This window comes from Eschrichtius robustus, chromosome 8 (assembly GCF_028021215.1).
Source record: "Eschrichtius robustus isolate mEscRob2 chromosome 8, mEscRob2.pri, whole genome shotgun sequence".
NCBI lineage: Eukaryota > Metazoa > Chordata > Mammalia > Artiodactyla > Eschrichtiidae > Eschrichtius > Eschrichtius robustus.
The window spans coordinates 112600439-112625835 of record NC_090831.1 but is presented as its reverse complement, the minus strand read 5'-3'; the positions used below and the strand labels follow the sequence as shown (position 1 = coordinate 112625835).

The following is a 25397-nucleotide window of genomic DNA, read 5'->3' as shown; positions in this document are numbered from 1 at the left end:
TGGCCCCCGCTCACCGCAACTGGAGAAAGCCCTCACACAGAAACGAAGACCCAACACAGCAAAAATAAATAAATAAATAAATTTATAAATACACAGATCTTTTGACCAAGAAATTCTACTCCTTGGAATTTATCCAAGAAAAAATTCACATTAGTACAAAAAGACATATGTATGCTACTGATGAGAATTTAAACTGGTAGAAGGCCATTTGGTAGAATATATTAAAATAAAAATGTGCACCCTCTTTCACATGGAAATTCCACCATGAAGTATCCTTCTTGAGAAATATATAGGCATATAAAAGAATATTTGATGCAGCTTTTTTGTGATAGTAAAAAATTAGAAACAATTTAAACACTTATGAATAAGGCAAATGGTTAAACAAATGGTACTTCTATACTATGGAATAACAGAGCTATTTTAAAAGATATGTACTGTACGTATTGTTCAATGGGACCAGAGGTGAGTGGGAGTTACAAAAATATATAAGCTAAAGTAGTATTTGAGGGTCTGTGTTTACATTACTTTTGTACTATTGTCACAATTTTAGAAAAACTAAACATTCTTCCTTGACTTTAGAGCAAGCACTTTGATTACGTAAAGACTCATTTATTATAGCTTTGCTGAGCCAAAAGATGAAAAGGTGATTTTTTTTTTTAATTTAAAGTAACCAATCTCTAAAAACAGAAAAGACAGAAATCTAATTCTACCTGCTTCTAAGGTGTCTGGTTCATCCGGTCTCTGGGCAATCTGTAAGTAATAAAGCAGAGAGCCATACAGATGTGTCCTCACTCGCTGGAATCCGCCACCTAGGAAAATATAGCAGCGTAAAAACCTTTTTTCAAATTAAGTTAAAACAAATACAGAAGTTGTAAGTTATAGGAAATTTAGATGAAAAAACCTGTCTTCAAAATGAAGTCTAACAGTTTCTTCAATATGATATGAAGCGAAGAATCTCCAATAGAAGCAAACCCCACCACTGCATTCTCTGCGGGCGGAGGTGAGGTGCAAGAGTTATCAAGTACAAAAGCATAATGAGCCTCTCCGGGTCCCAAGACTACTGGTTGCTTCTGTTCTGTGCGAACGGCTTGGCTTAGGTGAGCGGTCAGGGTGAACACAGCACCTGCTACCACCGGCATTAACTCCTGTGCTGCTTCATCATCCAGTATCTTAAAGCAGAAAGACAAATCAGAGTGAGCACCCTGCTTTCAGCTACAGTCATTAACATGTCTTATACATTTAGCTTTTCAATTACCATAAGAATATAAGAATGGGCTTCCCTGGTGGCGCAGTGGTTAAGAATCTGCCTGCCAATGCAGGGGACACGGGTTTGAGCCCTGGTCTGGGAAGATCCCACATGCCGCGGAGCAGCTGGGCCCGTGAGCCACAATTACTGAGCCTGCGCATCTGGAGCCTGTGCTCGGCAACAAGAGAGGCCGCGATAGTGAGAGGCCCGCGCACTGCGATGAAGAGGGGCCCCCACTTGCCACAACTAGAGAAAGCCCTCGCACAGAAATGAAGACCCAACACAGCCATAAATAAAATAAATAAATAAAATTTAAAAAAATATATAAGATATATAAGAATATAAGAATGGAATTGTATTGTTCAAACACAGTAGAAGCTAATACACAAAAAGAAATTTAAATAGAATGCTGGGTAATGTGTTCTTAACCAGAAGGGAGCCCTATCAGAATTCCCTAGAGGTTTTTCATGGAAATTAACATAATGGCCTCACCACTAGAGTCTCCCACTCAGTAGGCCTAGGGTAAGATGTGTCACGTAGATTTTTAAAAAGCTTCCTAGAAAATTCTGATACACACTCTGGTTGAGAACGTTACCGTACAGAGTTAATACCTTGCTCAAGGAAAGTCTTAACACTGGCATTGCACAACTCTATTTACTCCAAATGGAAAATGGGAAAAAAGGAGTGGCAAACTATATGTTTAAATGATATAAATATTCGTTTGGCAGTATAAAGTAACTTATGGAGCATGTCACCTTATCATGCACATCTTGTAAAATATCACGAATAATCAGTTGTCGATCCTCTGCCTGAATGAGGTCCTGAGGGCAAGCTGTCAGTATAATTTCTACCAGCTGCCTCCAAGACTCCAGAGCATGCCGTTTTGCATGAAGACACTGCAACAATTTGTTTCTTCCTACCACGTACTGAAGTATAGTGCTGATTTCCTAAAGCCACAGAAATTGAATTGCAAGGTTAACACACAGGCAAATAACGTCTTTCAACCAACAGGTTCCTATTTTTAACACTGTCAGTTAATCCGAAAACATTTATAGTATACTCCGGAAACCTTCCACATGCTTACAAGTCAGCAGATAACTTTTCACATTATACTGGTGGCCAAAGCTATGAAAAATAATAAATAAGGCTGTGTGTGTGTGTGCACGCACACGCACGTGTGTGTGTAAGGCAGGGGGCAGAGGTGATGTGGGTGGAAATGAGTTTTTAACCCCATCTTCTCTTTTCTTGCAACTGTCTAGTTATACTTACTCCGGAACACTAGAGTTCCCTAAAACCCAAGTTCAATGGCATGTTTCCTTGATGTGTCTTTTATTTCTTTGCCTCTTGCTTTGGCCTCACCAACTGTGTTTCCATGAATGTGGTTCTTCCCACCTGCTCTCTTACCCGTATCTCCCCATTTGTGGTGACAAATGACTCCTTCCTCGCTGATAGGGAGCATGTGAACTCTATTACACAATATGAAAAGGTTACAAAATCCTCAACTAGCTTAGCAGAAAAGATGTCATTTGTTCTGGCATCCAGACATTAACTTCAGTTCAGCTTTTAACAGTCACAAAGTCAAAAGTGAAAGATACCATTAAAATTTAACTTTTAAGTAGTTTACTAATAATGAACTAGAAGTCAATTCACTGTTTTGTCTTCTAACTGGCAATTTAAGTAGTTAAATAGTTAAAAGGTTAAAACTAACATATACTCAACAGGGCTTACCTCCATTAGTAGAGGTCTCTGTCCTATGGCTGCCATACCCTGAAGGGCATTTACTTCGGCTACAAGAACTCTATGAAGAAGCTATATAATTGAGAAATGAGAGAAAAATAAGACCACTTCAGACACTGGTAGAACAATAACCTAGCAATTACTCTAAACTGCCCTTGAGGGAAAAGTTTCAGATACCTTTATATATAATCTAACAGTGGCACTGTCCAGTTTCTGTCAAAAACAGTATATCCCTCACATGCCGGAGAGTGGTACCAAAGAGCGTCTGTGGCAGGAAAGTTAGTGGAACTGCACGGGATAGCTTCTTCCTACTAGTGAGGTGATTACCATTTACCTGGTAGAGAGTTAAATAGGTAAAACCACTCCATAGTTATAGCTGGGTAGCATGACTACTAAGAGGAAGGTGATAGGGAACCTTTTATAGAGGCAAAATCAGTGTGGCCTATTCAGTTTTCTTTCCTGACTGTTTGAAAAGTGAAAACCAGTCCAATAAACCAATATCTCTATCAGAAAATAAAAAGTTATTTTTTCCTTAACGACTCAAAGTCTGAACCACTTGATACTGCACATGCTCTAAAGCAACGCTCACCTTGACATTGCAGACTGTCTGTCCCCGTAAATTCTTGTGTTCACAGTTAGCAATAACTTGTTCAATCTGGGCCCGATCAAAGAAATCCAATTGCAAAGGCTCGGGGATCTCCTGACTGAAGTCAATGGAGTCGAGAATACTGAGAATTTTTCGACGTACTAGAAATAATAAAAAGTAGTTCTATTTTACTTGGGACACTGAACAGAAGAGCTAACCACTGTACTCAGCTCACCCTCAAAGACAGCGCTATGTTCAGAAAGGACATCAGTCTGGAAATTGAAGACTGTGTTGAAATCTAAATTGGATTTTATTTCTAATACATTCATTTGCAAAAATATTGTTTTCCCATCCTATCATCTTAGTTATAAAAAAATTTATTTTTGATGACAAGCAATCCTTTATATAGCTTTTCTACATCAGTTCAGAATTTGCAGATACAGGCATTAATTACCTCTTGAAATTTTATGCAATTTAATATAAACGTATCTACAAATTTATTACAAGTTCAAAGGGCTTTACCTTTTGTAGCAGTGTCAAAGTGCAGGAACCCAGAGACAGACCTATTTTCATCTTCTATTCCTCCTTCCCCATCTGTTGGAGCATCAGTAATAATAGATCAGAAAAAGAACAACACACTCATAAAATTTATTTGGAAATAACAAACACAAGGTATTTTATTTCTATGTCACTGTTTCTAGGTCAAAGAGCCCCTTGCAAATGGATAATTAAAATGCAAAGATGATGAGGACTTATCAACAACATTCATCTAATTCTTTCCGTCTCTATGAGATCCACTTCACAATTGTAGAGAGCATAATCAGAACCCCAAAAGAGGCAGGACCCAATCATGCCAGTGAGATGATTAGGAAAGCTTATGCTTACTTGGCATGCAAAATACATATTAGAGTATCTTGGGTCATGCTGGCTCAGTGTGACAAACTCCACTGTGTATCTGTGTCTATGAATACAGCAAAATGTGAATGCTCCAAACAATAATAAAATGGCAATTATGGGTGATTTTGTGTTTTAAGGAAAAGAATTCTAAAGGCAGAAAGAACTTGTTTGGCCTACAATCACATACTAACCATAAGATTCAGATCTGAGCTTGCATTCACACAGACCAGTCAGCAGCATAACAACACAAATGCTAACACATGTTCACCTGAGTATGGTTTCACTGGCATGTCATCCAGTAGGAGGTGAAGGAGCCTCTGGGTGTGTGACCGTTGGCGATTCAGAGAAGTCACCCTTAGTTCTATCGAGGCAGTCTTCATCAGCCATGACATTTGGTTCAGCATAGATATTTCATATTCTGGAATTGAAATATGAATGTTTAGTTTCCCAGTATAATAACACAAGATCAGAACAGACCTAAAATCCGTAACTCACCAGATATTTTCCCATGTAACACAGCCAATCATTTATGAAAATTGGCACCATAATAATTTATTGCTCTAGAAAATTAAAAAAGAAAAAAAACAGATGCCAAGGGAGAAAAAATAAACTAGTATATGTGTATGAAAGGTGAGCAAAAGCAATTGAAGAACAAAAGAGAATCAAGTTTCTGTCAACAGAATAATTTCACACAGACGTAGAGGATTCTGAGTCTACCATAACAGATGCAGGCCATCAGGTGTGTGGTGGTGGGAGACGGCGCTGTAGGTAAAACTTGCCTCCTCATCAGTTACACGACCAATGCCTTTCCTGGAGAGTATACCCCACTGTCTTTGACAACTATTCTGCCAATGTTATGGCGGATGGAAAACTGGTGAATCTGGGCTTGTGGGATACAGCTGGACAAGATGATTATGACCTATTACGCCCCCTATCCTATCCGCAAACAGATGGATTCTTAATTTGCTTTTCTCTTGTGAGTCCTGCATCATTTGAAAATGTTCGTGCAAAGTGGTACCCTGAAGTGTGACACCACTGTCCCAACACTCCTATCATCCTGGTGGGGACGAAACTTGATCTGAGGGATGATAAAGACACGATTGAGAAACTGAAGGAGAAGAAGCTGACACCCATCACCTACCCGCAGGGCTTGCCATGGCCAAGGAGATCGGTGCCATCAAATGCCGGGAGTGCTCGGTGCTCATGCAGCGAGGCCTCAAGACAGTTTTTGATGAAGCTATCTGGGCAGTTCTCTGCCCACCTCCCGTCAAGCAGAGAAAGAGAAAATGCCTGCTGTTGTGAATGTCTGGGGCCCTCCTGCCTGTCCCGTCCCCCAGGACCCTTTGTACGCTTTGCTCAAACGGTGGAGACTTTGCACTCAATGCCAAGTTTTTGTTACAGATTAGTTTTTCCATAAAACCATTTTGAACCAATCAGTAATTTCCAGGTTTTGTTGGTTTAAAGTGTAAGAGTTCAAACTTTCACATTCTATTAAAGTTTAGCCCTAAAACGACAAGCTTCCTTAAAGCTTTATTTTTCAAAGCCCCTATTCTTGCTCAGATTAAGAGTTGCCAAAATACCTTGTGAACTAAGTTGCACTGCGGGGCTAAGAACACTAACCACTAAACTGTTTAAAGACCTTTGTTTGGAAGAGGCTGTAGCTTCTGAGGCAGGAGATGCAGATGCTCGCTAATGAGTTTCAGAGGTGAAGAGCAGTACAGCCTCCTTCCTGAAACGCTGTCATTTAATGCATCCTGATTGACCAGCCCATGTTCACTACCTAACATTGTACTTTACATCATAATGAACGAATGTAACAGCTCGGCTCTTTGGATCAATCTTTTTGATTTCACAGTGAGATTTCTAGAACAAATTAGTGTATTAGCCTTTGTGAGATTTTGAACAGAGCTCTTACTCCCGTGCTCCCTCCGATGAAGCATTCTGCTCTGGCCGTGGGTGCGCTGGGTGGCGTGTGTGGAACACTTGTGATCAGAGGATGAAGACAGTATTTTAACAAAATATGGAGATTAATTTACACTACATTGTATACGTAATAATTAAACTTTTAAAAGTGTCACAGGTAGAAGTTTTAAAAGGTTAATTTCTGTCAAATGCAGTAGATGATGAACAAAGGTCAGTATTATCAGTAAGTGTTTTCTTAAGCTTTTCCTTTTCCTTAAACCTGCCTATCCCTCCTGAAATTGGGCATTTAATGCATCTTTGACCTGGTCATTCTCATAGTTACAAACTTAGTAAGTGCTTTTCTTATAGAACCTCCCCCCCCCCTTTTTTTTTTTACAAATTTATTTATTTTATTTATTTATTTTTGGCTGCATTGGGTCTTCATTGCTGCTTGCGGGCTTTCTATAGTTGCGGCGAGCGGGAGCTACTCTTTGTTGCGGTGCACAGGCTTCTCATTGCAGTGGCTTCTCCCGTTGCGGAGCACGGGCTCTAGGCACGCAGGCCCAGCAGTTGTGGCTTGTGGGCTCTAGAGTGCAGGCTCAGTAGTCGTGGTGCACGGGCTTAGTTGCTCTGTGGCATGTGGGATCTTCCCAGACCAGGGCTTGAACCCATGTCCCCTGCATTGGCAGGTGGACTCTTAACCACTGCGCCACCAGGGAAGCCCCTAGAACCCCTTCTTAATGAGCAATATGCCTCCTTGTACTATAAAATCTTTCTGAATATGCATTAGAATTTTTTTGTAGATTAGTAAAAGTGCACTCCTGTTTTCATGTTACTTTATTCAAAGCCAATAAGTGCTTTCCTTGGTCTTCTAGTAACTAGGTATAAAAATCATGTGTTGCAGCTTTACAGTTTTTAAAATACTTTAGATATTCTTAAACTGTAAACCTTGCCAGATCACCAACACTGCACCTGGACTAATAACACTGACCCCCCCCCACCACTTGCCTCACTGAGTGCACACACGCTTCCTGTCCTTGCCCGAACGATGTTCCTTGGGATCTCTGAGGTTCTGTCAACCCTGTGCTCATGCTAACAAAGTTCTGCACAACTTACCCACTGGCAAGAATATGAGCTTGGACCTTTCAACCACTAGAACAAAATTTTTTAAGCTGACAGTTGCAGAATGGTGGAGTGTTTTTACATTGATCTTTTGCTAATGCGATTAGCAGTATGTTTTGCATGTATGACTTAATAAATCCTTGAATCATGAAAATAAAAAAGAAAACCCAAATAATTCTCAAATATTTAACTTGTTTAAAAAAAGAAACACTATCATAAAATTTGATTCTTATTTCAGAAAACAAATACATTTTTAAAAACTAAAATAAATCTAAATTGCATAATTTTATGATGTCTTGAGATTATGAAGGACATTTGGTCTAATATATAATTAGGACTGGGAATCTCTTATACAATAGAAGTTTTTGAATCCAATATTATCTCAATATGCCTGGCTTTGAAGTCCTAAATTATGACAGTTTTATAAATATAAAATTCACCAAACACTGCTACTACTGCTAGTAATAATGATTACAAGCAAAGCTAGATCAATTTTTTAAAAGTACAAAGCATAATAGGCAAGATATTAACTGTTTTTTTCTAATTAGGTATTAAAAAGGGTTTCTTAAAAACTTTCTTATAAACAAAATCTGAGGGCTAAAAATAAAATACACTTATTACGAAAATGAAGTGAAAATTTTCTGCCACTAGGTAATTCCCAACAGTCTCTCACACCACACTCTAAAAAGTAAACAGAAGCTGATAATTACTAGTAATGGAAATTTATTATGAAATTTGTAAGCCTAGATTTCCTAAAACATAAAGATGATGCAAAATAAACTTTAAAAAAACTCAATAAAACCACTACTGTCTGGATATAATATGAACTCAGAAAACTTATAACTTGATCAAAAAGAAAATTATATAAAATAGAATCCTATAAAACATAGGTAGCCTGGGATAACTGTGTTGATCAGGCCAATAAACTAAAGTTATAAATAGTTTCCATCGTAATTAGTTTTCTATTTTTCATTTCAAGACCTGAATTGGTTTCAATATATATACAAGAAACAAAAGTAAAACAGATTTTTATGAAATAATTTCACTCAAAAAATCTAAATTTCCAAAATCTTCTTATATAAATATTTTCTTATCCCTTCAACACAATTTTAAAATTTTATTTGCTAGTAAAAGGATCAAATTCCATACTTAACAGGCTATTTTAAAATAATTTTATGCTGGCAGTTAAAACATCAGGTTTCTCAAGCACAAATTACAAAAGCAACCCAAAGGAACAAAGAAGCAAAGTAATAAAATGAGAACAGAATTCCACAAATTCTAAAACTGCTACCCCCAACTGTTATGAAATTAAAATCACTCAACACATATTTTACAGATTTGTTTTAATAATAAGGGAAAATAATGTCCTACCTTTGTTAGAAAATGGTAAATGTTGCAACTGAGAAAATAAGAAGTCCTGGCTGGTTCTCAAGTATCTCATAGTAGGACCAGATGTATCAGAGCATGCACATAACTGATATATCACCTAAAGAATTAGAGTAAAATAAGAAAACTCCCAAATCAGCTTTTTATATTATACATTTTAAGATAAAAGGCGAACTTAAATCTACTAAGTGGAAACTAAGACCCATTAGCAACTAAAGCAAAATGGATAAACACATGTACATATAAAATAAAAGCTCAGAGTTACAAGCAGTTCTTGGCACACTAACTCAAAATATACTGGAATACAATTGGAGAATGCTGACAACAGTACTATAGGACTAATCTTGAAATCACCCTAAATATATGAATATTGAGTTGGCCAAAAAGTTTGTTCGGGTTTTTCCGTAAGATGTTATGAAAAACCCGAATGACATTTTTGGCCAACTCCAATTTTAACTATTATTAGTAGCAAATTACTCAGAAGTAACTTCTAAAAACCAAGGTTATGTATTAATCAGTTGATAAAAATGTTGGGATCAGAGAATCCCTTGCAGGTATCTAACCCTATGTATTCCCAAAGAGCAATGGTTCAGTATTCACCAATTCAGTGTCCGCTGTGACTATACAACTAGTAATGACAATGGACTGTAAATTCAATTTGTGTCTAGAAATACAGTCTTAAGAAAAATATAAAATAACAAAAGGTAACTAAAGATGTTGAGTAAAGCAGAGTAAAAAGACTAGAAACAACCTAAGTGTAATTTATATTGTAGCAGCATAGAAAGTTTATGGGGTGGGGGGGTGGGACACAAAACTGTATGTCTACTGAACATACCTAAATAAATAACATGTATACCCAAGGTAAAGATAAGAAGGGAACACAAGGTAAAGCTTAAGTACTTGCAGATGTATGCTTGTCTTTCAAACAGCTTTGATATTGTTTTTGACACTCTATACTGAACTTCTCAAAACAAAACCAAGTTATTCGTATTAGATGGTAAGTTAAGAAGATTCAAGAACAGATGCTCAAACATGCTCAGATATGGGAGAAGTAATACTATTAGAGGGAGAAGGACACAATAGTGAGTTCCAAAAGCATGACAAGCCACTTTACAAGGGTTTGCGTGATACACTTCCTAGTTCCCAAGACCAGGTAGGAAAAATCTCCATCGTTAAAGTGAAGAGTGCAAAGGCACAAGACTCAGTGTCAACTCTTCAACCAGAAGACCTCATACTGCTAGATGATGAAAGTATCAATAAGGCCCAAATTATTTCCCTTCCATATGATCAAATTTATTTTTAAACTAACAAGCTCTTCTTAGAGGTTTAATTTTTTCCTGAAGCATAGTGAAGTATAAACCTAGAGGTTGGAACTTCCCTGGTGGCACCATGGTTAAGAATCTGCCTGCCAAAGCTGGGGACACAGGTTTGTCCCCTGGTCCGGGAAGATCCCACATGCCGCGGAGCAACTAAGCCCGTGCGCCACAACTGCTGAGGCTGCACTCTAGAGCCCGCGAGCCACAACTACTGAAGCCCGCGCGCCTAGAGCCCGTGCTCCGCAACAAGAGAAGCCACCGCAATGAGAAGCCCGTGCACCGCAAGAAAGAGTAGCTCCCGCTCGCCGCAACTAGAGAAAGCCTGCGCGCAGCAACAAAGACCCAACACAGCCTAAATAAATAAATAAACAAGCAAACAAACAAAATAAATAAACCTAGAGGTAAAGGAAGCCTCTTTCATTAAAAATGGAGCAGTGCTTCTTGTTAAAATGCAGATTCTGACTCAGCAGGTCTGGAGAGGGGCCTGAGATTCTGTGCTAACAAGCTCCCAAGAGGTGATGCTGACGATGCTGGTCCACATTTTGAGTAGCAAAGTCAGAGCACGTGTAATAAACTGGCGGACTGCTGGTTTAGACATGTTTTGTTTGGCCAGTACAGTGTTTCGAAAAGCAGAGGTTCTGGCAAACAAGGGCCTGCATCCCAACGGGGTAAAAATGAGCAGGGGCTGAGTAGCAGGGCATGTGCTCTCCACTCTGCCAGATTGTCCTCTCCCTCCCCTCCCCATCTATTTGTCTTAAATCTGGTTTCATTCACTTACTTCACCTGCCTAACTCCTTTAGCCCAGATGATTAACCTTATCAATTGCTTCTGCCTAAATATGTCAAAATCTGTAACACTGTGCTAAAATATACATCAAGTTTGTTCCCAAATTAAGGGATTCACAGGAAGACCTAGCTGTAGTACTTAGAAGTGAAGGGTTGTTTGGATAGCTAGAGGATAGAGGAAAACAGTAAAGAATTACAGAAAGAAAAACAGGAAAATAACAAAGAAAAATCTCCATGTAACTAGAAGTTAATGACGCATTTCTTATCATGAAAATGAGAATCAGGGTGTCACTTAAATTGAGAAATTAGTCGTATCTTATAAAGCCTAGTTCTTAAAATACTTATAAAATTAATAAAACAAGAAATAAACAAAAGAATAAAACAAGTAAGACAACAGTTCTCATTACAGTTTAAACTTACATTAATTTCACTGTCTACCACCTTACATATAGCTATAGGGCTGCATAATTTACATGGTTCTTAAAAAGTACTTTCACTTACATTCTTGCATTCTCATGTAAGTCTCACAACAGCCCATTTCACAGATTTAAAAACTCAGAGAAGTTTCATGGCATGCCCAAGGTGACGTAGCTAGTTAAGGGGCAGAGATAGGAACCAGAGGTCTTCTGACTCAAATCTACTACTCTCGTCACCAAAAAGAAACAACTTGAAACACAGCATCCTTGAAAAGTTCCCACATTATCTGGTCTAAATGCATCCAACTTCCCTTATTTTTCAAATGATCAACATATAGGATCATGTAGATCTACAGGATTTTTATCCATAAATGAAAGACTGGTCAAACTTCTAAATGAAACTCATTTCAATTCAGTCATACTGTTATACTTTCATATCTGCGATGGAATCAAGCATCTAATTAAGCTTCTTCTCCTAAGTGCTACAAAGTGCAGCCCTCTGTATACCTGGTAACACAGCTCAGCGAGTTGAGGAGATTCTCTCACTGCCACCGGGCCTGTTCTCCCTTCACTTCCCTTCTCCAAGATGTTTAAGATGGCATGAAGGCAGGTCCGAGGGCAACCTAACACTCCTGCATAAAACCAAAAGGAAATTCAGCTTCTCTTTTCAAATTTCTGCATTAAAAACCTTAAAATACCTTTATAAAACTTAAATTCCATACACATATACCCTACCATAAACATCCTTTCAAATATTGATACAGAAAATTTATTAAATACTAACTTTTCAAGGCTTAGTTTGTCCACACTTGATCTAAGTCCTAAAGATTGGCCCATCCCATTACCTTTCATACATTATTTATTTCTTTCAGTGAATTATCCCATGAGCCTGGAATTCAATAAATGACCATTTAGCAACATAAATATGAAAAGAAATAAATGCCTATGTGTCTTAATGGCTATACCTGGGTCTTGTAGGTTTGTGGTACTGACAGGTTTCTTCAATTCAAAGCCCAATAGGTAGAGAGCAAGATTAGGTGGATTGCGTTCCAGAGAGGTGATGAGAAGATTCAAGATGTGGATTCTTGTTTCATGATGGATTCCAGCTAATTTCTTTTCAAGTTCTGATCCTTAATGTGGAAATCACAAAACAATAACAAGTTAACATAAATCAAATGGAAAAATATAAAACTTGTATCCCAAACCTCCATGTTTTCTTTAGTTTTAGTTTACTTGATTAGCCATTACATTAAGTTCAGATTTAAGAGGTTTCCTTGATTAGCCATTACATTAAGTTCAGATTTAAGAGGTTTCCCAAAAGCCTTATATACTTTTATGCTAGCAAATTCTCAAATTTCTCTTACATCACCACTAGACATTCAACAGTTTTCTTTATAGTAAGCATTTACATAAAATAAAAAATACACATGTTAATCTAAGACATACCTTCTTCTAGACGTACAAATTCTTCTGTATCTTCACTATCCAAACACTCCACAAATCCAGCCATCAGCTTCTGACTTACACTCTGAAGTCATATAAAGATTTTAAAATGACTAAATATTAGAGAAACTATGATAAATATGATATATATTTATAAACATTTTTCTATAAAGAAAAAAGGCAAATCTGCTCCAAGGAAAGTATTTAGGTTTTAGTTACATTTTTAATTAATATAAAACTGAGTTCCTTAACTGAGTGCCATTTAGCTTGCTATAGAAATAAAGAAACAAAAACTTTTAAAGTTTATTGGTTTTAAAACTTGCTTCACTAATTTTCTTTCCCAAAGAATCAAACTAGTTTTTTTTAAAAAATAACATTAAATTGCTATTTCATAACTTCTTCATTATATACTCAATGCTATCAGATCTTAACTAAAATATAAAATAAAATTCTCATCTTCTCTCTTTAGAAATGTACACGTACACCAGTTTTATGTTTCTGGGCTGAGAGACTAGATACTACTTTACCTCCTTTAAGAACTCTAGTAGGATGCTATGGGGATTTCCCTGGTGGTCCAGTGGTAAAGAATCCATCTTCCAATGCAGGGGGGTTTGTTCCCTGGTCGGGGAACTAAGATCCCACATGCCGCAGGGAAACTAAGCCCACACGCCTCAACTAGAGAGCCTGCATGCCGCAGACTACAGAGCCCACACGCTCTGGAGCCCGTGCACCACAACTAGAGACAGAAAACCTGCAAGCCACAACTAGAGAGAAGCCAGCGTGCCGAAACGAAGAGCCCGCGCGACACAACTAAGACCCAACGCAGCCAAAAAAAATAAAAATAAATAGATACACTTAAAAAAAAATAAATAAAAAACAAGAACTCTAGCAGGATGCTAAAATTGGTAATAACAATTCATACTCAAATGAATGCCAGCAAACTGAAAATCTTCATTCAACATCCCCTAATTAATTATGTGGTTTCATGAACTTCATCCAAAAACCAGATTAGACACCTGTATTTTACTATAAATAATGGTTCTCAACCTGGGCAGTACTGCCACTCCAGAAGGCACTTAGAAATATGTGGGGGCATTCTGAGTCATCACAACTAGACATTACTACTGACAGACAGTGGCAGGGGACCAGGGATGCTAAGAGTCCTGCAATTTGAGGGACAGTTACACATAAAATGAAGATCTGTCCCACCCAGAATGCCAGAAGAGTCCCTGTTTCAAAACATGGAAAGACAATAATATTCTTCAACTAGCAAGAGCAGTGATTACCAGCATAAAATACAAAAGGACAAATGTCTATAAAGAGAAAGAAAAATAGCAGATTCCCCAGTTATAGCTATTCAGTGAATAGAAAGAGAACTATTATAAATTGGACTAAAAGAGGAAAACATCTAAAAACATTCTCCAGTGTATCAAATGAAGTGACAAAAATGTGGGTCACCAAAAAGCCACAGAAGTAGACAACTCACAACAGTGAAATCAGAATTGCAGAGGCTCACTCACCACAGAGGCAACTGAGGAAGGGTGAAACAAAGGATGCAAAAAACAAACAGAAGTTGCATTTACAAACCTAATAATCACTTTAATGTGCCTGGAGTAGCAACAGTCTCATTAGGCCATACAGTCACATACCATAATATAGAGTATAATCACATACTGTAGTATATGTAGTATCACTGCGAATGCTATTATCGTCAAACACAAATCGCAGCCCAGCACATGGGTAGGCTTTCACCCATCATATACAAATATACTTACTCTCAGAATTTTTCCACATACAAGAATAAGAACTCAGGAAACACCAAAAAATAACAACAACAAAATCAGTTACCTGGTCATGTGTGAAATCTCCAACCAATTTTATCTGAATATTGGAATTGCAAGAGATACAGCAGAGGATCTTGGCACTTTCAAAAGCCAATTCTGGATTAGTATTGCCATGATATAGGTATCTTTAAAACAAGAGAACATTTGAGGAACTATGTGATGAAATTTTTGCTTCTTACTATTCTCGATACAGAACATTTAGAATCAGGGCTTCCCCTACCCATACAGCACTTTTGGGTAAATTAGACAAAGGTTTCCCCTTCTAACTAGATGTAACCTGTTACGGGTTGAATCATGTTTTCCCAAAATTCATATGTTGATAGCCAAACCCAGAATGACCTTATCTGGAAATAGAGTCTTTGAAGATATAATTAACCAAGCTAAGATGAGGTCATCAAGGAGAACCCTAATCCAATGACTGATATCCTTATAAAAAAAGGGAAATGTGGACACAGACACACACACAGGGAGAATGCCGTGTAAAGGTGAAGGCAGAGATTGGGAGATGCTTCCACAAGTCATGGAACACCAAGCACTGCCAGCAAGCCACCAGAAGTTCAGATTATACAATGAAAAGTTTGCTTCCCAGCCCTATCCTCCAAACATCCAATTTCCCAAGAGGAGACAAACAATATTAAGATTATGTCATTTTGTACTTAGAAATTTTTAGGACATAGAGTAAGTTAGAAAGGGACTTCCCTGGTGATGCAGTGGTTAAGACTCCGTGCTCCCAATGCAGGGGCCCTGGGTTCGATCCCTGGTCAAGGAACTAGATCCCACGTGCATGCTGCCGCTAAGACTTTGCATGCCACAACTAAGGAGCCCACGAGCTGCAACTAAGGAGCATGCCTGCTGCAACTAAGACCCAGTAAACCAAATAAATAAATAATTTTTTTTAAAAATGCACTTAAAAAAAAAAAGTAAGTTAAAAAGAAGAAAAAGAAATTATAAGGTTCAGAGTAATTAAAATCAGAGAAGCAAAAGAAGATAATAATAAAATGAGACAAAAAAAAATTTTAAGTGATGCATTAGGGATCTGACCAGATTTGGAAATCAAAGCTAGAATGCCATCTCATTCATTTCATCATTTCTCTACCTACAAATGGAACTTACCTGGCAATGTTCACCACATTATCAGCCTTCTTAGTTCTGGGATTGATTCCCTGCAATAGCTGTTCTAAAGGACAGACTATTAGAGCCAGCTGACTCTCTCTTAGGAGATCCATAAAGAGGTTTTCCTTTTGCAGAGTAAGATTGAGAAGTGCAAGGCAATGTTGCACTGCTTTCTCCAGGTGTTTCTTCCCTACAGAGCAAAATCAAAGTTAGAAAGTTCTACATGAATCTTAGAAACTCATAATCAATTCTTAGGAAAACAAGATAAAGGACAAGTTCCAGATTCAAAAAGACCTCAAGTTTTCAAACCTTCAGCAGTAACTTCACAAAACTCCTCACCCAGACAAGTCATGGTAACTTTTGTGACTCAGATTACTTTAATGCAATGGTTTCTCAGTAATTTTTCCTGTATCCTTTCCCTGATTATTTAGAGCAATGGTTCTCGGATAGGAGTGAGCTTGGCCCCAGAGGACATATAGCAATATCTGGAGACACTTTAGGTTGTCACAACAAGGGATGTGCTGCAGGCATCTAGTGGGTAGAGGACAACAGGACAGCCTCTAAATTAAAGAATTATTCTGCCAAAGGTGCCAATGGTGCTGAGGTCAAGAAACTGATTTAAAATAATACATAACCATTGTGGAAAATCTGGAAAATAAAGAAGCAGAAAATATAAACAAGAGTCACCTATAATCCCACCATTCAAATTTAAAATACATGTGCTCTAGAGCCAAACTGCCTAAGCTCAAATCACAGCCCTGACCCTGGAGAAAGATGTGAAACCTCTTTATGCATCAATTTCCTTATTCATACATGGAAATAATATCATCTACCACATAGGACTTTTGTACAGGTTAAATGTATTAATACATGTAACGTGCTTTTAAAATTGCCAAATGCATAGTATGCACTCAATAAATGATAATAACTAATAGTAATAGTAAATGAAATTTATTGAACACTATGTACCACACTCTATAGTAAGGGCTTTGAAGAAAACAAAACAAAACAAAGATTAAAATTTAATTAAATTAATTAAATTAAAAAATTTAAAGTTAGACATGTTAAAGATGTTAAAGTGATAAGAGATAATTATGATTACCTACCAAAGATCCTGCAATAAGACAGTTATAATGAGAGTCTCTGTACTTTAGTCTGCTTTCACTTTTAATATACTTTCATTGTATGACTCACTAAAACAACACTGTAGATACAGAGAGAGAATCTTACAGTGAAAAGGAAGTTCAGAGGTCATCTACTTCAAACCTTCAGTTTACAAAAGACAAAACCAGCAAAACTGTTTTCAATATATGAAGACATTCAGGCACATACCAGGGAAAGGAGCATAGGTATCAAGCTGCTTAACGCCTTCCTCCAGTAAACTAAGAGCAAGCTCCAACATTGGTGACTCATTCAGAAGATGATACATCAGACTAAATCCTGGTGGCTTATAGGCCATGATTTCTTCTCCTAAATAGAACATAACATAGTGCAAAAGATGGTGAATTAGTATTTTTGTCACACCCTTGATTTCTATGAAATATGTGAGACTTGTAAATTAAATGGTATCTAAACAGACGAAGGCAAGTTTCAATTTAGAGACAGTGACACCAACTATATACAGTGGTAATTTCCAAAAGAGCTGATCTGCACATAGCAGTTAGTTCACATGTTACATGTTAACTCACTAAAGAATCTGTAAGGCAATGTTCTTACTCCTCCATTCAGTGAAATTTTACTTTATTTTATCTTGCTCAGAACAATCAAAATGACTTAAACAATGCATCAAAAACCATAAAATTATAATTTAACTTAATTTATAATTTATAACTTATGTATAATAATTTATAAATTATAAATAGGTTTATAAATAGCTGACACCTTGTTTGAAAGTGACAGAATTAAATTACCTTGTAGTTCCACAAACTGGTCTACAAAATCTTCAAGTTGAGGTTCATAATCTCTGAGCAATTTATAAAACACCGCCAAAACAACCTCAGCGACTTCCCACTATAGAAAAACATAAATATTTCAATAACAGTAACAGTTCAAGGTGATAACCTTGCTAAGTTTTTCATTCCTCCCACTTTTCTCTAGAAAATGAGTGAAGTCCCCTTTCTACTTTATTTATGCTAAGCAATATAGAAATCCCAGTTCATTTTGCTTTGTTTTGCTAAAGGACAATGGATTGGCTAATTTTTCAAGGTACAACATTTGTAAAAGCATTAGTCTAAAAGAAACATTTCTATAGCAGATATTTGGGCTTTGTTAATAATCTAAAGCACTCAGTATCTAGCCATAGTCAATTTATAATTAAACAACACCAGATTTGAACACCTCTCCAAAGTGTCAAATATTTCAGTTTCTCTAAGAATCTCAGCTAGACAGGATCGGAGAAATCATCTCATTTAATCAACACTTATTTTGCAGGTGAAGCAAGTGAAGCTCAGAGCAGTGAATGATATCCCCAAGACCATAAAGCTTGGAAGCAAACGTGCTAGAGGTCCAGCCCTGCACTTCTAATTCCCAGACCAGTGTTCATGGCTCTAGCCAAAGTTAAGAATCAAAAAAAAAAAAAAAAAAAGTTAAGAATCACTGGTAGGCTTCCCCCAAACGACCTCATTATCACCTCTTCAAAATGTTTTTAAAAGCTATGTAACAACAAGGAAAAATATTTATGCCAAAGGGAAAATATATATAACTGTACAGACAATAAAATTAAACTGTTTAAAAAATCCACTGCATAGAATTTTAATAAGGCTGAGTTTGGTAACTGTACATGGTGGTTTTTTAAATATTACTTTAGTCATTATTTCCACTGTACATTATTTTATCACGGCTGATTTTGAGAATTGGGACAATCATTTTTTAATTATTTTTTAAAAATTATTTACTTTTCTCTATTTTCCAAATTTTTCAAAATAATCTGTTTAAATAAAAAATGCTTATCACCACATAATAATGGATTTTAGGATTAATAAATATACACACTGCCTCTAACACTCTGTTTATAGTTATTTATCTCAAACCAAAGCACTGTTTTTGAGAAGCTAGTGTTCTAAAATACAAAGATGTAAGTTGAACCTTAAGAAGACTTCCTAGTGAAATAAATTCACAAAATTGAGGGAAAATTTCTTAGGGTAATATGTGGGGAAATAAATGGTAGCTGGGAAGAGCAGCAGTGCTAGAAACATAGAAATGCATGGGTGAAAAATAATAAACACGGAAAGAAAGTTGCTGACTAAAGCTCTAAACCCTTAGGTCATAATGACCTTTTTAAGAAAAGGCAAATACGATATTTAAAAGAAATGCCAAAAAGTATCAGAACATTTTGTTGAAGAGATTGCAATGATCAGCATCCATTATCCATCTGAAATGACTTTTATTAATGAGGCATGGCTGCTGTTATAGTTTTCATCCAATAAGGAAACATATGTTAAAAAGGTAATTCTGGGCTTCCCTGGTGGCGCAGTGGTTGAGAATCTGCCTGCCAACGCAGGGGACACGGGTTCGAGCCCTGGTCTGGGAAGATCCCACGTGCCGCGGAGCAACTGGGCCCGTGAGCCACAACTACTGAGCCTGCGCGTCTGGAGCCTGTGCTCCGCAACAAGAGAGGCCGCAGTGGTGAGAGGCCCGCGCACCGTGATGAAGAGTGGCCCCCGCTTGCCGCAACTAGAGAAAGCCCTCACACAGAAACGAAGACCCAACACAGCCAAAAATAAAATAAATAATAAATAAATTTAAAAAAAAAATAGAATCTAGGCAATAAAATAAAGTCTAACCTTTAAAAAAAATAAAAATAAAAATAAGGTAATTCTAGGGCTTCAATAAAATGTATACCCCTCTCAGTGTTTATTTCTACCACATGAGAAGCAAAACTTGTAAAGCAACTGACAAAAAATAAACTTCAGTTATTTGGGACTAAATATTAGAAACAAACTATGTCCAATGATACGGCAATGAAAAATAAACTATGCTAGATACAAGTAATGATTATGCAGTCATTAAAAAGACTGTTTTCAAAGAATCTTTAATAGCATGAAAAAAATCCTCATAATACTATGTTTAGTGGCCAAAAAGGGATACAAGCTAATGCAGCTCATTATCTCAGTTTAAGTAGATATGCATAAGAAAAAGAATAATAGTTAACCTTCCCTTGGCAACAGGATTATGGGTGATATAATTTCTTCATATATTTTTCTATATTTTCCTAATTTCCCAAATTAGCATGAACTATATTATTTTATAATCATTAATACAACAAATAAACCCAACAGGTTCAAAAACAGCAAACTATAAAAATAAAGCAGAAATGTCCCTACAAGATATATCCAAGGGTAGTCTGTGAACCAATAAACAATATTATAGACTAAAGTGAATTACATCAGAACCTGGAATGGTTTCTTACATAGCTTAGTGGTTATGAGCTTGGATCTGGAATCAGAGTCCTAGGTTCAAATCCTGGTCCTGGACCTTAAGCAAGTTCCTTAACTTTGCTAAGCCTCCATCTGTAAAATGGGAATATTAATAGTACCTGCCTCGCAGTAATATTAGAATTACATAAGCTGATATATACATTTAGCTCAGTTGTGAGTGTATTGCAACCAGAGCAAATATGTACATAAATGTCAGTGCTCCCTCAGCAGCTATCCATGGCAAACATACCTAATGAATCACAATATGCCTTCCCACTAAACCAGACTCCACAACCCAGAAGTGCTACTAATCATTAGAAATTAGTGTGCAAGTTTAAACTTATTTCAATCCCTAACCAAAATCATCCCAATAAAGGATAGTGTGTTTCCAACTGCCAAAGGTGTAACACTTTTGGTTCAATTTTGGTCAAAATTTGTTCAATTAAGGATCTAAATGACTATGACTTCATATCAATTAAATTACTGATCACTAAAAAGTCACTGCTTTGGTTTTAATGCCTTAATTTATTTTTTAATGCATGTAAACCAATCAAACCATGGATATGTCAGTATAAGACCATGAATTTTACTAACTTTCAAAAGCTAAAATGAGCTTATAGCATCTTGTACCTCTAATAAAAGAAAAAGCAGCAATAAATGAGTAAGGAGACAAAAGTTTTTCTCTGAACATAACCTTTTCAGCTGCTCTCCGGTAAGCTCTTGTACGGAATCGGAGAAACACAGAATCTCTAAGGAACTGCAAGTAAGGGTCAAAGCCGGGAGGCCGCAGTCCAGCGCCCAAATTAGAAGGAAAGGAGCTCTCCACCAGGGTACTAATTAGCTGGCAAAAGGCACGAGTTAATGGGTATTCTTCACATCGGGATTCTATCTCATTTAGTTCCACCTTCCAAAGAAAAATAAAGGAAATTACGTAACACAAAACCATCAGCTATAAAATGCAAAGCATTTTTCAGACATTAACTCATTAATATCGGTATAATATCACACCCAAAGACCCACACAGATATTATCATTTCTTATTTAGAGGTAAAGACACAAAAGTTAAAAATGGAAACCTTAAATGTTTCTTTAAAAAAGAGGAAGGGGGCGTAGAGAGAAGAAAAGAAACTAAAACAAGTAAATTCTCACTTTAGGGTTGACCCAAGTAGCCTAATTAAATTGAGTTCAAACCAAACTTTCAGTTTGGATGGCTGCCATCTAACATGCCTTTCCAACTCCAAAACCAAAAGTATTTTGATTTCTTTCATAAAAAGTTTCATCTCCATTTCAACACAAAAAACCCTCAAATGAAAATACATTAAAGTTGAAAATTACAGAAACCTAATAGGGTAAGAATATTTTTTCTTAGTCTTTTTATCATGTGAATGTATGAATACAGCATTTAAACTAAAAGGAAAGCTTTACCTCAATACCAATAGCTTGCCTCTGGCTTGGAACTCTTACGGTTTGCAGTATCTTAAAATAATAAGAATTAGATGTTAGGAGCACTCATTTATCAATGAAAAGAAGCAGCTTTGCAATAATATTCATATACAACACCCACCACATCCTACATCTTACAATGTCTATCAGAAATGACAACTGAGAAGTCTCTGGTGAACTTTCATTAGCAATTGCGTCCAGGTTCAGGGAGAACTTCCAATTACCTGGGATTCAGAAAACTGGTAATTTCTAAGTGCACACAAGATGTGTTTTCAGCAACTTTCCTCTCAGATATTCCAGGAATGAACCTTAAAAGGATTTATGAGATGAAATCTCACCCAGACACACTTCATCTTAGGTATAAAGAAGCACTTAGGACAATGATAAGTACTGACACGCTCATGAATGAAAAAATGAAGTATCAACACTAAACTAAAAGTGGCCAAGCCTCCAGCACACACCAACTCCCTTAATTTTTGTTTTTATAAAGTATCATTAACATCTTCAGGACACGTATGTCACAAAACAACTAGAATACTGCTTCAAAACAGTAGCTTTACCAATGTGTCAGAATCATAGGCTCCCTTATGTGGTATTATTTCTAAGACAAACACATATTCCTCCTAACCATTTTACTAGAAAAATCTCTATAGGACACATTCTTATTTTCCTTTTTTTACTTTACCACATATAGAATAACTCTATCTTGACATAAAAATTCCAATAGGGCTTATAACTAAAGAAATAAGAGTTGATAGAGACACTTCACTCGTCTGCTGTAAGACAGGAAGGGCACAGAAGGAAGCAGCAAAAAAAATAGGCATCTCCCACATTTAATGAGTACAGATGGCTTCTGAAGGCTTATATCAGCCTAGTATCAAAGACAGAGTTGAGGAATTTATTAATCTTACAAACACTGAAAAACAAAGAGAAGAACCAGTCTCCAGTAACCCAGTGAAGCTGTCAGCTGATCCAAGAGAAAAACCCAAGCCTGTTAGTTTCTGATGCTATGCTTAGGACCAAAATCATAACTTTCTATCTGTGAAGTTCGTGGTATACTATACGTTTCAGTTGGATGCACTTGCTTGTACAATATTATCAAATCTCACTTCCAAACTGTAATAATGTAAATAAGAGAGCTCATAATACTACCTGAGTGTATTCCAACGACTGCCAGAGAGAAGCAGCAATTTCAGGAGATTTTCCAAACGCTGCAAGTGTCTTCAATAGTTCGGCCTTCAATACAGGAGGGATACTGCATTGCAGGAGTCCCAGAATCACCACCACGGGGGTCCACTGAGGATGTTCACAGAGTGCCAAACGAGCATTTTCACTCTGAGTATTGAATACAAAAAGAACAAGAGAGACTTTCCATTTCCAAAAGCTAAGAAAAATGACCAGTAATCATCTAAATTGCTAACACTTACACTGAGTATTCATAGGCTTAATACATACTAAAACAAAGATAAGCCTACGGCAAATGCTTGAACTCTACCAGTAGATCAAATCAGATCACTAGCTCAGTCAGTGTAAAAAATGGAGAAAAGATAGCCTTTGTAGAATTACTTTGACAGCTCTAAGAATGGAAAATAATACATACAAACAGAGAAAGTCTTCCAGGGTCACATAAATCTTACATAGGCATTTTACATCTTTTCTGGAACAATGTTAGATATGAATGAATAAAATACCTTGTCCTTTTCTGAGAAAAAAATGGAAATACACACACACGCACACACGCACACACACACACACACTCCCACACACATGGTATCAAGTATCACTCCATTTTAATTCAACAAGAAATAATTAACAGGGCTTCCCTGGTGGCGCAGTGGTTGAGAATCTGCCTGTTAATGCAGGAGACACGGGTTCGAGCCCTGGTCTGGGAAGATCCCACATGCCGTGGAGCAACTGGGCCCGTGAGCGCGTCTGGAGCCTGTGCTCCGCAACAAGAGAGGCCACGATAGTGAGAGGCCCGCGCACCACGATGAAGAGTGGCCGCCGCTCACCGCAACTAGAGAAAGCCCTCGCACAGAAACAAAGACCCAACGCAGCCAAAAATAAATAAGTAAATAAAATAAAAAAAAAAAAGAAAGAATTACAAACTTTATGTTTCGACCTTTAATACTATTTACCATTACTTTAAAAACCAGTAAGTTAGAAGACACTCTTCCTATCCTTCGGAGAGAATGTCAGACTAAGGAACTTAGCTTTGCTCTAGTGAACAAAAGAAACAACTAGAAGAGCAAATGGGACCTAATTAAACTTAAAAGCTTTTGCACAGTAAAGGAAACCCTCAACAAAACGAAGACTACCTACTGAATGGGAGAAAATATTTGTAAATGATATGACCAATAAGGGGTTAATATCCAAAATATATAAACAGCTCACACAACTCAACATCACAAAAACAAACAACACGACTAAAAATGGGCAGAAGTCCTGAAAAGACACTTCTCCAAAAATGACATGCAGATGGCCAACAGGCACATGAAAAGATGCTCAACGTCACTAATCATCAGGGAAATGCAAATCAAAACCACAGTGAGATACCACCTCACACCTGTCAGAATGACTATCATCAAAAATAACACAAAGGCGAGAATATGGAGAAAAGGAAACTCTCCTACACTGTTGGTGGGAATGTAAACTGTGCAGCCACTGTGGAAAACACTATGGAGGGTTCTCAAAAAACTAAAAACAGAACTACCATATGACCCCGCAATTCTACTCCTGGGTATATACCTGAAAAAAACAAAAACACTAATTTGAAAAGATACAAGCACCCCAATGTTCATAGCAGCATTACTTACAATTGCCAAGATATGGAAGCAACCTAACTGTCCATCAAAAGATAAATGGATTAAGAAGATATGATAGATATATAGATATAGATATAGATATATGAGAAAAAATATTCAGTAAATAAATTTTCTTTTTAATTAAAAATACTCTTTATGTGTATATATATATATATATATATATATATGTATATACACAAGAACCTATATATCCACACCTATGCTAGGAAACCTTCTAGAAGGATGTGTATCCAACAGCTCATTCTTATTTGCCCTTCTGATTATTTTCTTTCAGGCTTAGGCTATTATTTTCATACACACTTATGGCAGTAAGCAGGGGCTACCAGAACTATACCCTCTAAAGGTGAAGAAACAAAGAACTTAGGAACAGAATAGCATAAAATACTAACCACAAAAAAAAAAAAAAAACAGAACGCCAAATATATATGCTAAATTTATCACTCATAAACTTTAAGCATTATAAGGAAACTTGGGGGCTCCTTACAATGCCACTGTGCTAGAACACAAATAAAGTTACATTCTCACATGCTGTGGGTGGGTTACCTACCCAAGTAATGATGGTAGATGTGAGCTGTAAAAAAGCAATCAACCCGTCCTGCTCCTTCTGGGTGATGCCACGTGAAGGAAGGTGACGGTACTGGACACTATCAGCACTCGGAAGATCCTTCCGGAGGTGTTCATGGTAAAGCATCAAGGAGTGAAAGAAATGTTCCCAGGAAACAGGACTGCCGCCTGCCCCCTGAATATTTTCAACTGTAAAGAAACACAACACAGCACAGAATTTCCTTTCAAAATTGTCTAAGCATTTGCTTGGAAATGGAGGAAGAAAATAAATTTAAAACAGTAAACTTTGTTTGCCTTTGTCCTAGATAAGCTGTGTGTTGAAAATGGGTTAGACACCCTCTGTAAACTAAACTCTGT

At 37.0% G+C, this 25397-nt stretch overlaps 1 protein-coding gene and 1 pseudogene across 1 annotated transcript in view; one reads left to right on the top strand and one right to left on the bottom strand.

Moving 5' to 3' along the window:
• NUP205 (nucleoporin 205) overlaps window positions 1–25397 on the bottom strand; it is an 81721-nt gene that overhangs the window by 32164 nt on the left and 24160 nt on the right. Inside the window, exons 12-30 of the mRNA XM_068549519.1 lie at window positions 25024–25229; window positions 22804–22986; window positions 21634–21684; window positions 20903–21112; window positions 17704–17803; window positions 17126–17263; window positions 15794–15983; window positions 14685–14805; window positions 12840–12921; window positions 12359–12523; window positions 11901–12025; window positions 8862–8976; window positions 4735–4884; window positions 4092–4163; window positions 3573–3730; window positions 2975–3055; window positions 2002–2193; window positions 902–1169; window positions 711–809 (exon numbers count right to left, since the gene is read on the bottom strand). Coding sequence (XP_068405620.1) covers window positions 711–809; window positions 902–1169; window positions 2002–2193; window positions 2975–3055; window positions 3573–3730; window positions 4092–4163; window positions 4735–4884; window positions 8862–8976; window positions 11901–12025; window positions 12359–12523; window positions 12840–12921; window positions 14685–14805; window positions 15794–15983; window positions 17126–17263; window positions 17704–17803; window positions 20903–21112; window positions 21634–21684; window positions 22804–22986; window positions 25024–25229 — 2706 coding nt within the window. The remainder of the gene's footprint in view (window positions 1–710; window positions 810–901; window positions 1170–2001; window positions 2194–2974; window positions 3056–3572; window positions 3731–4091; window positions 4164–4734; window positions 4885–8861; window positions 8977–11900; window positions 12026–12358; window positions 12524–12839; window positions 12922–14684; window positions 14806–15793; window positions 15984–17125; window positions 17264–17703; window positions 17804–20902; window positions 21113–21633; window positions 21685–22803; window positions 22987–25023; window positions 25230–25397) is intronic.
• LOC137768572 (ras-related C3 botulinum toxin substrate 1 pseudogene) lies at window positions 5192–5768 on the top strand (annotated as a pseudogene).